Source organism: Stegastes partitus, unplaced genomic scaffold (genome assembly GCF_000690725.1).
Source record: "Stegastes partitus isolate 25-593 unplaced genomic scaffold, Stegastes_partitus-1.0.2 Scaffold1030, whole genome shotgun sequence".
NCBI classification, from domain to species: Eukaryota; Metazoa; Chordata; class Actinopteri; family Pomacentridae; genus Stegastes; species Stegastes partitus.
In genome coordinates, this window is record NW_007578761.1 from 13,919 (window position 1) to 28,223 (window position 14,305).

The window sequence follows — 14,305 nt, forward strand, 5'->3', positions numbered from 1 at the left end:
TACTAGTAAACGTGTGTGTTTGTGAGAGTGCCGAAAAGTGTAGCGCTGCTGGCTGATTAAAATTTTTCACCTCACATTAGCTCTCCATGGAGGCAATAGAGGAGCCAGTTAGATTAGATTCGTTAAGGTACTTTAAAAGCAGCCAGTGTTGTTATTAAATGGGATTTCATGTTTTCAGGAGTGCATGCAGGAATACTCGTGCGTATGTGTGTGTGTGAGAGAGAAACACACAGACAGATGCCGTTTGTCGCGTGTCTCATTACGACCCAGGTTTGCTGTCGTCTGGTCAGATAGGCAGGTGTCCCCTGCAATGTCACAGACTGTCTCTGAGGTTTGGAGCTGACAGGAGGAGACCAGACTTCATTAGCAGGTCAATTACTATTTCCCAGACAACATCTGGAGGACACACTGGCCATCCAGATGCTATTATGCACCTCTTAATTTCCCCTCTCCTCAAAATAGCAGAAACTGTGCAACCGCCGCTTAATGACTGCATCCTCTACTTATGCTCAATGTCAACAAAGAATTCAAAAAAAAAAAAAACAACACTGACTTAAAGTCCAAACTGTTAGCTTTGCAAAGCTTTTATATGAACCAACAGTCGATCTGATATATTTCTCATTTGTGTTCAGGCCACAGCGTCAGCTTTTCCCTCTGTTTCTTATGCTCCCTCCTCAATACCTTACGTGTCTCTCGTGACCTTCTCTCACTACTGCTTGAAACTCATCTTTACACAATTGATCTGAGCCAAACAGAGAGACACGACACTATAGCCAGCTCAGTGTGTAGCGCTGCAGGCAGACAGGCATTTGCAAAAATTGTGGGCACCTACGCACACACGCACACGCACGCACACACAGCATGTTGACACTGATGCATTCACACGGGATCATGGAAATACAAGAGAAGAAATGAGAAAAACAACTCTGTTTATTCTCTGCTGACCCAGCCACAGCCAAAGGCAGCCTCCACACATTGCAATGGAATATTTTTTCTACCAGCTCAGTTGACAGGTGGGCCTGTGTCTTTGTGACTTCTTGATAGAGTTTATTTTTTTCATCCTTTTGTTTTATTTATACATTTCTGTAATTGCGTAAAAAACTAAAATATAGCCCGAGAGGGACGACGCAGTTGACAAGAAACTATAAAATTAGGAAACACAATGATAGATGTAGACACATCCAAATAGAATGAGTAAACAGGAAAATTTTCTGAAGTTGTTTGCTTGGAATTTAGTAAAAGGTTGGGGAGTGTATTGAAGCAGAATGTGAAAACAGATATAATGGATGTGTGCATCTAAACAGTTCGTATCACCGACCTGTGAGGGAATGTTATAGCTGCTCTGTGTACTTGATTCAATGGCCGTGGCCAGAAAGTTGCCAATTATGGTCACAGGCTGCTCACTCTGATACACATAGCCAATGGCTGTTGAGTATATCATTTGTTGTCTGTCTCACTCTGCAGAACCAGGCAGAGAGGACACTTTCATCTCTATTTGTGGGCTTCCTTAACTGTTGCGTACTTTGTTTGAACTTGACAGTCGTGGTATTTTCGTTGAATATAGCTAATCAGATCAAACTTTGTTCAGCTGCTCCTACTGTCAGTCGCATATCTATACAACACTACTGGGGCTGGCTGATATGACGAACACTTCCAATGCTTTACTTATACTATAACTTGTATCTCACCAGAACTTCAGAGTGAAAGGTCATTAAAAATTCTTTAAACTTCTTGAACTGGACTGTGAAAGGACAGGTTACTGTTTTACAAAAAAAAAGAAGCAATAAAAGTAAAAACATTGAAGTAAATCAGTAAATAATCAGGCATTAGTTGAGCTTTATTAAAAAATGTCTTTTCTTTTTCTGAGAATGACATTAATGTGTCCGTTATCATCTAAGTAAACCTTTTTGAGGCTTCTGTATCGCAGATAACTTTAGCTTGTTTTCAATGAAAATGTTAGCGAAATACAAAATTAAACAATTCCACCAGTTAAAGTCGTGTAATTTTCCCTAAAAGGGGTTCTCATTTAACTGTCAGTGTATGCATAAACAGAATGAGTCAGGATATCACAACAGCGATTACAGCATGATGTGTTGACTAAAGGTCACCAGATCTATTTTTTCAGGATAGAAAACCAAAGCACAGTGTTGGGTAACGCCTGATTGTGAAACTAGAATTATGTGAGCAGAGACACATATGTGACTTAACATGTGATTAGGAGAAAAGACTGCTTATAGGGCAAGGCAGGTAGGTAAAAGGTGAAATTTAGAACAAATGCAATAATAATAATAATAATAATAAAAATAATAATGATGATGATGATAAAAACTTGGATAGTGGATTTTGCATTTGCCACCATCATTGTCATTATTTATTTTCTTGTTTTGCTATTTGTTTGGAAAATGACACTCTTCACAGCTATCTACAGTGCATGAAAAAGTGTTCTTGGGTTTTTTCCTTGATGTTGCCTTTTAAGATTGAATTGTGATCAAATTTGCTTTTTTGACAAGACTTTGCAAAAAACAAACAACAACAAAACAACAAAAGAGTCTCTTTCAAAGCAGATTTCTTCGTAGTAATGTCCATTAATTAAATGGAGATCATCTGAGTGCAGTGAATGTGTCTCATATGACTGTAGTATGAAGACATCGGTGTCTGAAATGTCCAGCCACTGGTGAATCAGTACTCTATACTGAGAAGTACAAGTCAGGGTATGAATACCATACAACTTCAAAGTCATTGAATTTCCATTGGAGTACAGTTAAAGCCATTATTAAGAAATGGAAAGAATATGGCAAATGTATACGTCTACTGAAAAAGTGATGAACTGTGCAAGAAAATACTAGTGAGAGAGGACACCAAGACACCTATGACTCCTCTGAAGGAGTTACAGGCTTCAGTGGTTGAGATTGGAGGGACTGTGCATGTAACAATTGCTGGCCGGATTCTTCACCAGTCATGTGAAGAATGGGACAAGAGGAAACTGCTGTTGAAAAAGCTCTTTTTAAATAAAGTTTGCCAGAAGTTATGTGAAGTCAACTGGAAGATGACTCTTTGGTCTAATGGAACCACAATTGAGCTTTCTGACCTTCAGAGTAGATGCTGTGTTTGGCGAACACCATACATTGCACATCATTGCAAACATACGATCCCGACCGTGAAGCATGGTGGCAGCAGCGCCATGATGTGGGCATGCATCTTGGCAGCAGACCCTGGAAGGCTTGTAAAGGCAGAGGGTAAAATAAATACAGCAAAGTATAAGGAAATCCTGGAGGACAACCAGATGCAGCCTGCAAGAGAACTGTGACTTGGGGGGAGATTTATCTACCAGCGGCCCAAAGCAGAAATGGTTTTCAAACAACAAGGTGAACCAAGACCTCAATCTAATTGAGAAGTTGTGGTTGGACTTGAAAAGAGCTGTTCACTCTCGATTTTGCTTGGGCGGTTTTGCAAATATGAATGGGGTATAATTGTAGCGTCCACATGTGCAAGGCTGATTAAGACCTATCCACACAGGCTCAATGCTGTAATTACAGCCAAAGGTGCATCTAATACAAACTGATACTCATGAAATCACTTTGTAGGAGCCAAATTGAGCTTCATGTTGATTTGTTCTTTCTTGTTAGTAGTGGGTGTGAACGGGAGAGGGAGAGAGTGCATGTGTGCCCATTGGAGAATGAATGGCCATAGGTGTGTTTACCCCCACCTAGAGGAGACCAGAGAGTCTAGCTCCACCTGACTGGGTAGGTAGAAGGTGGAGCCCACGGAGGAAGGCTTATGAACCAGCTGCCACAGCATCTGGGTGTGGCTGAGGAAGGCAAACAGTTTTTTGACCATGTGACTGCATCAAGGAACGAGACTCTCTTTTTTAAAAAATTTATTTCAACTTATCTGTAATTCAACAACAATAAATGCAATAAATGGTCATTGGGACCCACTGGATCCACTTCTACTCCTCATCTTTCATCTGCATGTGACTAAATCCAGCTCAGCCATCAGTAGCAGCAGACTAAAGGGGTTTGCTGAAATTGCATTTTTAATTGGCTTTACTTTGCATAAATCTTTTTTTTTCACTTTGACATTAAAGAGTCTTGTTTTCCTCATAACACACTAAAAGTTATTGACCATAATTTAATGTTGAATAGCAAAAACAAAAACAAAACAGCAAAAAAAAAGAGCAAACTGTATCAATATCATTCTTTAACATGACCCCAAAAACTGGAATACCAACCCTCAGATCCATCTTTACTCCACGGTGGCTCATTACAATGCCTCGCTTTGACTGATTTAGGTAAAAGGGATCTTTTACTCCAGTCAGCCTCACTGGGAATGCTTTAAAGTAGGTTTCCAAGTCATATAATATAATATAATAAGATGTGTACTAATTTTAATCTGTTGCCTATTGAGAACATTTGACGGATGGTGATGATCGGTGATTAAATATGCATTAGCTCCTGATGAAAAAGGAAGGATGCGTATCACCTTCAAGGAGATTGTTCTGGCGGCGCCGTTTAAATCATTCACAGAAAGTGATACGAAGAGAAGGTGATTTAGCAGGACGAATGGTCGCTGACACGGGAGTGGACCCGCATGTGTTGTGGACTGAACAAGCCCAGACTAATAATCGAGATAAGTCGTTACGTAATAAATACGGAACCGCCTCCGTTTGGAGAGTCGAGGCCACTTCCGACTGTGATCGGCAGCAGCGTTACGCAGGAGAGAAGATGGGCTACTTTCCAGACTTTTCCATCGAGACTTGGACTTTAATAGTCATTTTCATCACCCTGGTTGCAATGTAAGTGCTGCGTTGTTAGTATCTGTAGCTCCGGAGTGTTTTAAAACTAGTTTTTTTTTAAGTTTAGGCCGAATGTGGATTCTAACAGTTGCATCCAAGGACCTGTTGCTCGGTGGGAAACGCTCGTTGTCGCGTAAAATAACAACGCCGTCAGTCAACAGAGAAGTTAGTTAGTGTTTTTAAACTTTCTGTTCCTTATTTTTTTTGCAGTTTCAATCGGAATCTTAAACAGTTATCAAGATCTCCTGACCACACATCATCATGTTGCATTAAAGGAACGTAGTCCACTCCAAAGCAGAAGTCAGATGCGCAAAAACAGCAAAATAGTTTTTTAATGATTTAAAAAAAACAATTGTATCATGTATCTGTTAGCACTCAGATTTTAATTTCACTTATTTATTTATTCATGCAAGGGCACAGGTGACTTTTAAAAGCTAAATGTAATATGATAAACTAGAAACCCACATACATAATAAATGACTTCTGTTTAATTAGATAAGTTAAAGCCCTTCAGTTTGTCCCACTTCAAGACTGAAGTCACGTGGCTTCAGTGGACAAAAACAAGCTGTAAGTCCTTTAACAGAAATGAGTTGAAGTCAAGTCATTTGTGAGGGGTGTGGTTGTGTTTTTGAGGGGGATAGTGTATACTAACCTGCAGGGGAGAGAGAACAGGAGAAGCCTGGAGATTTGTGGGCCATTATCAGTACTTCCTCACTGGCCAGAAAGTTGCCAGGTCATGGAACAAAAGCTCCTCTGGGTATTTCATATGTTACATAATAAGAGTACAGTAGTTTAGATAAACTACATTGGCTGGCAGATAGATTGATGTTTAGGGAAGATATGTAAAGAGCTGAGCAAGTTCCTGTAACAAAAAACAAGGACACACAGGGTCTTTGGAGTGCCAATAGTCCTTTTTGTAGGATTACAAAGTGTGTGTGTGTGTGAACTTGTTGACGTGAAATCAGTTTAAAATGCACAGATGAATCTTTCATTTGACAATTTAAGGCTGTAGAATACTACTGATTCAGTCTGCCTCTTTTAAAATGAAACTTTGCCCCAAATCTCTTTGCACACACCACTATGTAAACTTGAGAAGTGTAGTTTTGGCAAATGTGAACTGTAAGGCCTTTGACCATGCACTCAAATGCTTTGTTTTATTACGTCACTAGTCAGGTTGTAAATCATGCTGGTAGTAACATGACCCCAGATTACGTGTGGGACAAATGAAGATGATAAAGTTTGTGTGCTGTTGGAGCTGGATCCCAATCTACCAGAAACTATGTGTGAGATAGCTCCTGCACATAGGAGAAGATATTTAGGTCTCACTCAATGTATTTATTTGTCAGGTAGTTGAACAAGCAAACTTCTCACCCTAGCACCAACAAAGTTCATGTCAGGGCATGAAGTCTGACTGACTGCCTCTCTCTGATCCAGTGTGCTTAAACTATTACATGAGGATGAGCACAGAATGTGTTGCAGCTAGCTGATTGGCTCCTCCATGTCCTTGGGCCTTCTTCCACCATCTCTTAGGTGCAGAAACTTGCCACTCTGCACCCAACTGTTGAGCACCCTCAGTTTCTCCCTCCTGCAAATACCTGCTTGTGACAGAGAAAGATAAACCACCAAATCCTGTTTCTACCTCCGTTATGTCCAAGTTATGTTGATTATGCCTTAAGATAATAATAAAAGATTAAGATAATAATAAGAAGTTCAAATAATACGAGATTATCAAAATATGAATGTAAAATATATGAGCCTAACAGTGCAGAGATGTTTAAAACAATGCTTTCAGGAACCCTTTCCAAGGCAGACATTTGAGATAATCAAGGTGCAGAAATTAACATAATTACAGCAATTTTCAGTTTCAGTAAATCCTTTTCACCATTTTAGTCATAGAGCACATCGCAGGTGTAACCGTTAGCCCTAACAGTGGCCGCATTTCATTCAGGTGAATCAGTTCATACAGTTCCTAGTGTTGTGTGAGCCAGAAAACTGAGCTGTCATTGACAAAATTAATGACACCCGATGACGTTGTACAGATTCTGCCATAACAAGTAAAAATTTCTGCTGTGTCAGAGGTCTGCCGCGCCCGTCTCAAGTTTCCACCCTGAAAATATGTAAACAAGTGTCAAATCGATCAATACCGTCCATAGAAACCACGGCTCAGTATGCTAAAACAAAACAACGAGACAGCCCGATGAAAAGTTGCTTTTCCTGCAGGACTGGTTTGTGGTCTGAGGATTTTCGAGCTGCATAAAGTGGCTGAAGACAACACCTTATTATGTAAAAGACAAAACTGCTAACTTCTAACAGCAATCTGTCAAGCCTACAGAGACTCAGCACTGATTTGAGCTGGGCACCCATATGGGAGAGGTGCACCCTTTGCATAAAAAATCTTTAAATGGATTTGCATGCAAAGGCTCAAGTGTACTCAAATGATAAGCTATTGACATTTAGATAATTTCTGTGAGCATTTTGAAGATTGGCAAAGCACATATTGACTGATAACAATTAACAATTAGCATTCAGTGAGAGAAATTTATGTTGGGGCTGTAAAATATGTCTCATAAATTGTCCAATTACCGACAGGACAATTTTATGGTTGCAGTCTTCTGGGTGTTCACTGAGGATGGAATGTTTAGGCTACAACTCTTTACAGTACAAAGTCGAGGAAATTTAGAAGCACAAGTCCAAAAACGTCATCAGATAAGCATGATATTCACCCACGACAATCTAACAACTTGGTTTATAGCAGGGGTCTCGAACTCCGGCCCTCGAGGGCCGCAATCCTGCAAGTTTTAGATGTTTCCTTCTTCCAACACACCTGATTCAAATGATCAGGATCGTTATCCGGCTTCTGCAGAGCTTGATGATGAGCTGATCATTTGAATCAGGTGTGTTGGAAGAGGGAAACATCTAAAACTTGCAGGATTGCGGCCCTCGAGGACCGGAGTTCGAGACCCCTGGTTTATAGTATGTTCACACAAACTAAGCAAATCATCAGGGCCCTTCTGCTCTGCCGTCTCTGAGGAGTTTTAAACTTTTTTAAATGATGAACTATGGACATTTAAAATTGTGTACATGGAATTTTAGATTGATATATCAACTTACCAAGATATCTGTTTTTTAATTGCCTGCTGACCTAAGACCAGCTAGGTATTTCACTGACAAGCAAAGCTTTCTTTAAACATGTTTGTGTTCTGAGATTTGCATGAGACCCCATCCATAATTGATGAATATATACATAAACAACTTTGTGCATCAGATATGACTCGCTTGCACATTTTTCTTGAATTTGAGGCTGTGTTTGGATGACAATATCTCAGGAAATATCTATTAAAGTTGAAAGCCTGTAACTTCCCTGTTATTTCTCATCATGTTATTGATTCAGAATCTGCAGGACAATGCATTCAGCCCAATATGTGCTGTCTCAAGTGATGATGTTATGTGCTTGTATTCAAAAACCATTTTTCTTACTTATATTAGGAGAACCATTTTGAAACTCCAAACCTCTGTTCTAATTGAATTAGATTAGTTTTTGAGGTACAGCTCGTCACACCTGCTCGATCAGTTATGAAAGACAAAATAAAACAGGTTAATTTTCACTTTTGTAACAAAGTTTTTCATATTAGTAAATGTTTTGTTTGTATTATAGGAACATGCAAGTGCGTGTGGGTCAGAAAATATCAGTCGCTGGCATTATTATCTTTTTCCTAATGTATGCACTAAGATGAGACCTTTCATAATGACTTCAGTGTTTAGTAATATCTTTAGAAATATTTTCATTTTATGCTATAATTATCTCAGGCCAATCAGAAGAGGTCGAGTGGATGCTGTTCTTAAAATTGGATGATTTGAGATGGCTGAAGTTTAAATTGGACGATGTCATAGTGGAAGCTAGAGCTGTGTGACGTTTATGATAACAAGTGCAAACCTGGTCTTTAAATGCCAAAAGAAAACAACAATTATTGTAATTCAGGTCAGCAATGCTGTATTTTTTCCTTTTCGTTTATTGTAAAAATATGCAAGAGAAAAGAACAAAAACCCACAGAAAGGCAAAGGAGTAAAGCCTGTAGGAATTGTAGTAAACAAAAGAAATGCTGATCCATACGAACATGTGGCATTGGTCTCAGTTTTGTTTTTTTTAATCCTGCTTTTCATTCTCAGTTATGGATATGCTCCATATGGCTTTTTCAAGAAAATAGGCATCCAGGGACCCAAACCTTTACCTTTCATTGGGACATTTCTGGAGTACAGACAGGTGGGACACATTTGCCAGATTGCTGCAGTGATCCATGCTGACACTGCACTGATAATGCTTTGGATAATTTATATGCCTTTGTCACTTCTTTCTCATTTTATTCCTCAGGGCATCCACAATTTTGACACAAACTGCTACAAGAAGTATGGGAAGATGTGGGGGTCAGTGTCTGCTCTATCATACCTTACCGTATCAGATCATACATTTCCCATGTAATGTTTCAAGGCTGTAACCGAGTCCCTGAAATATCTGCTGTTACGTTTCAAGGATTTACGACGGCAGACAGCCTTTATTGGCTATAATGGACACCGATATGATCAAAACGATCCTGGTGAAAGAGTGCTACTCCGTGTTCACCAACAGACGGGTAAGAAAGCACGCTGGAGAGGCCATTTTTGCAAGTTAATTCCTCGGCACCAACCACAGAACACACTAGAAACATCTGTGTGTGTGTGTGTGTGTGTTGCGGGTTTTCTGGGTGGTTTAGGATTTGGGCCTTAATGGACCGTTGCGTGACGCCGTAACGGTGGTAGAAGATGAGGAGTGGAAGAGGATTCGCAGTGTGCTCTCACCATCATTCACCAGTGGTCGACTGAAAGAGGTTAGAAAGCACATAGCAGATTTTTTTTGATGTCTTTTTTTTTTTTTTGTCATTTTAGTACATTATGTGCATGTTTAATGAGTTGTTGTTTTCTTTATTTTTGGGCAGATGTACACAATAATGTTGAAGCACTCAAGCAATCTGATCAAGAGTCTGCACAAGAAAGTGGAGACAGATGCAGTTGTCGAGGTTAAAGAGTGAGTTCACTTGTGCAATTAAAAAGTATATATATACTGATTTACATGAGGTTTTGTGCTTTTCTTGTTATATTCTCTTACCTGATTAATAGGTACTATTGTTTTTGAGTCACGTTTGCCTTTTTTGCAGAATCTTCGGGCCGTACAGTATGGATGTTGTGACCAGCACCGCCTTCAGTGTGGACATTGATTCTATCAACAAGCCCGCTGATCCTTTTGTGGCAAACATCAAAAGAATGGTCAAGTTTAACTTGCTGAATCCTTTGTTTGTGCTTGTGGGTATGTCAAATGTCACACTGCAACCACAATGCCCATCTTGTCCACTTGAGTGCTGAATTAACTGTATACTATTCATTTCAGTTCTGTTTCCATTTTTATCGCCACTTTTGGAGAAGATGGATGTGTCATTCTTCCCCAGTGACGTGTTGAAGTTCTTCTACAGCTTTCTCAAGACGATCAAATCAGACCGGAATAAGGATGAACACAAGGTAATCCAGGGGTTTAACAATGGATTTGATGTTGGCCTGTTTGTATTTTGGGTTCATAATATTATTTCCTTTAATCGTTTCTATTGTTGTCTGGCAGAGCCGAGTGGACTTCATGCAGCTGATGGTAGATGCTCAAATTTCGGAGAGCAACAAAGAAGATGCAGGCTCCCAAAAAGGTTAGAGAAAGAAACCAGGTGGAGACGTTAATTGACGCCGATTGTCGCGAATTCGCATCAAACCGCTTCTGCTCACAAATGCAGTCAAAATAGCGTCTCTATTCCTCAACTGCCGGTTGATGCAGTTTTTTTTTTTTAAATAATAGGAAGTAAATTCAGGCGTCAAGGGGTTTTAATGTTCATATTTTTTTTCTGTTGTCAAGGCTGAAGCAAAATACTTGCTGTTGAGTGAGTTTTTACAGCCGGTAAAATAATAATACACAGCCGGTGTGTATAACATTATGTTTTCTATCAATCACTGACATATAAAAATAGATGTTTACAAGGAAGTAAGAAATGTCCTCTTACACGATGTTGCCACATAAATGGCTTTACAGGGACAGCAGTATTTTAAGCAGTGGCTGCTAAACATCAGCAAAAAGTTGTCTACCTGTCCATAACTGTTATCAGGATAGTAAAATGTGTGTGTGATTGTGTTGCAGGACTGTCTGATCAGGAGATTCTTGCTCAGGCCATGATATTTATCTTTGCTGGTTATGAAACCAGTAGCAGCACACTCAGCTTCGTGGCCTACAATCTGGCAACCAACCCTCACACCCAAAAGATCCTGCAGGAGGAGATTGATAAAACCTTCCCTGAAAAGGTTCCTTGACTATTTTGCCTACTGTAAGTCATTTTGTGTTTTACAAGCAACTGGCCCTGAGCTACCAGCTGACGTTACACTTTGTCTCCAACCAGGTTCGGCCAACCTACGATGCCCTGATGCAGATGGAATACCTGGACATGGTGGTGAATGAAGCAATGAGGCTATACCCCATTGCTACTCGATTAGAGAGAATGTCGAAGGCTTCTGTTGAAATAAACGGTGTGACTATACCTAAGGGAACCGTCATCATGGTACCAATTTACACTCTCCAGCGTGATCCTTCTTTGTGGCCAGAGCCTGAGGCCTTCAAACCTGAAAGGTACTACACTGGATTAATTGCAGTTTAATTTTTACATTTTGTCTTTGGTTTACCAACTTGGGATATTTGTGTTTTTTCAGGTTCAGCAAAGAGAATAAGGACAACATAGACCCTTATGCCTTCCTACCCTTTGGAGCTGGGCCAAGGAACTGCATTGGCATGCGATTTGCACTCCTGATGATGAAGTTGGCTGTTGTGGAGATCCTTCAGGACTTCAGCTTTGTCACATGCAAGGAGACAGAAGTGAGAAGACATTGTCAATATTTGTGGTCTAAAAATAGTAACAGGTTTTTATAGATGGTTAACTTTTGTGGGCTTCATGTGGGGTACTTTTTTTTTTTTTTTTTTTAACATTTTTAATTTTTTTTTTAGATTCCATTGGAGCTGGCAGCTGATGGATTCATGACACCCAAGAACCCAATCAAGCTGAAGCTTGAGCCCAGGACAAGGAGCTAATTCTGATTAAATGCAACTTGGCTTGTCTCAGTTTTGCCCTTTCATTATCCATATAAAGTAACATATGCTGCCTCAAGTGTCTCTTTTAGAAAACACTTTTTTTTTTGCTCAAAAATAAATTAAACACTTGTTTATGTCAAGCATGCACAGTGTACTGTATATCAAAGCACTAATCAAAGAAGAGCATATATCAGTAGTCTAGATTTCATTTCTACTGTGCTGTCGATTTTTCTAAGCACAACTGTTTATATTTAGAGGACACACCTTAATATGACAGTAGATCATGCATACTTTCACTAATCATTTCGTTCACATTACCTCAAAACTGTACACTTTCAATAAACGGAGTTCTACAAATCAAACGACAGCTGATGCTTTTGTCATGTCTTTCTTATCCACGGACGCAGTTTTATACAGTTTGCTGTAATCTTTTTAAATCTTGAATATTAAAAAAATACCACAAATGTAGCTGTTTAAAAATACGTCTCAATACCATTTTGTTGCTTTGTTGTCACTATGTGTGATCGAGATGTCTATTTACTTTCCTTCCTTATCTTCTTTAGGGAAAGTCCTGACTGGAAAAAAGCAAAATTACCTCACAGTTCAAATGTATGGATTACATTTTTTTAATGAATACTGTGACATTGTTGAGAGAGTTGTATATTAGTTATCAAGTTCGGCCTGTTTGCGTGTTGTTTTCTGGCCGGTTGCTTGTCCTTTTCTTATAAGATGAACCTAAATATACCAGGACCAGGAAACAATATAGTCATGCTAAATCACACATAGTTTTTGACTTTGTATTTCATTTACCTTGTAAAAAGGCTCACATTTAATTTGGTCAGTGTGAGGTCTCCCTGGTACATGTTTGAGGCAGGCATTGACAACACTTGAAAAATGTATGCAGCTCTGTACTTGTACTGCACTCGGTGGTGGACTCGACCGTCTGATTGGCAAGGATGAAAAATTAGAAAGGGCACTGGATACATTAATGGGCCCTAATTAGAGCAGAGCAATAACATTATTTGTATAAAGGTTACATTCTCAATAAAGATGAATATTTTATAGGGTGATTTTGACTAAGGATAACCCCTCTATATGAAAAAAATATTGTTTGAAAGCTTTTTTTTTTTTCTCTTTCATAACACTTTAAGTTTAGAACTGCCTCTACAAGGGCGTTACAGTCACCTTTGTATTTTCTTCAGCTTCCTGCAGTTTAGTGACTTTCTGTAATCACAGTGCTGGTCTCCCTCTCTGTAAGTCAGAGGTCTCGAACTCCGGTCCTCGAGGGCCGCAATCCTGCAAGTTTTAGATGTTTCCTTCTTCCAACACACCTGATTCAAATGATCAGCTCATCATCAAGCTCTGCAGAAGCCTGATGACGATCCTGATCATTTGAATCAGGTGTGTTGGAAGAAGGAAACATCTAAAACTTGCAGGATTGCGGCCCTCGAGGACCGGAGTTCGAGACCCCTGCTGTAAGTTAATCCAAGCTAAAAAGGCTGGAAATTCGATTTTAAAAAGAACCCACAATCACAGAATTACAATAAAAGATTTCGAATGCAAAAGATGGTCAGTTTATAGTGTGTGATTGTGATTGCTTGATTATTTGAAATGGAGTATTTTACACAGTTTTATTGCACTTTAAGGAATACTTTAGTCTGAACGTTGGTATTTGTTGAATTGCATTATATTAACTGTACTAGATAAATACTAAGCCAGTGGAAAAACACGCAGAAACATACTGTTGCATAACTGGATTAGTGTCCAAGACTGCACATAACCTTGAATCAATATTTGACAATGTAATGGCACCTGTCAGTGCTTTATGGCTTCATAATATGAATATGAGGAACTCCTCAGTACAGTTTGTGGTCTGGATTTACAGTTTATTTAACACTAAACATTCTATAGTAAGTACTGAATAAGAAGTATACAGAGGTGATGATGGCAGGCTTGTAATGTGGAACTCTTTTGGTTATAATTCGTGCGTAATTGGCACAGATCATCCAACCGAACCATCTCGTCTGTCCAGTTTCCTTCTTTTCAAAAAAAAATAAAAAGGGAGCAGAGGGACAAAAGAAGGAGAGGTAAGAAGAAAGACTAGACTGTTCAATGCCCTGACCTCTCCATTATCATCTGACAGAACCACTCCTCTTTGCACTGTTTTGAGTCATGATACTTCCGCAGCAGGTGCGCAACGTCCCCGAAACACAAATGGACCTGCAGGAGACCCAAGGCAAATAAAGCGTCAGTACTGCGCATAAAATTAGACTGATTGACGCTAAAGAGCTGCAAAACCACATGAGTTACAATACTCTAAACTGTGGGAATGAGGTAAAATCTAGCAAGACACGTTCCATGCCGAC

At 39.4% G+C, this 14,305-nt stretch overlaps 1 protein-coding gene across 1 annotated transcript; it reads left to right on the forward strand.

Moving 5' to 3' along the window:
- The first annotated feature begins 4,688 nt into the window (after positions 1-4,688).
- Positions 4,689-12,306, forward strand: LOC103367226 (cytochrome P450 3A40-like). Its single transcript, XM_008295195.1, has 13 exons — positions 4,689-4,795; positions 8,963-9,056; positions 9,165-9,217; positions 9,324-9,423; positions 9,544-9,657; positions 9,766-9,854; positions 9,985-10,133; positions 10,215-10,342; positions 10,440-10,518; positions 11,001-11,161; positions 11,257-11,483; positions 11,564-11,726; positions 11,856-12,306. Exons 1-13 carry the CDS (start codon positions 4,725-4,727, stop codon positions 11,937-11,939), a joined length of 1,512 nt encoding a protein of 503 aa, XP_008293417.1. The 5' UTR covers positions 4,689-4,724; the 3' UTR covers positions 11,940-12,306.
- Positions 12,307-14,305: the final 1,999 nt, after the last annotated feature.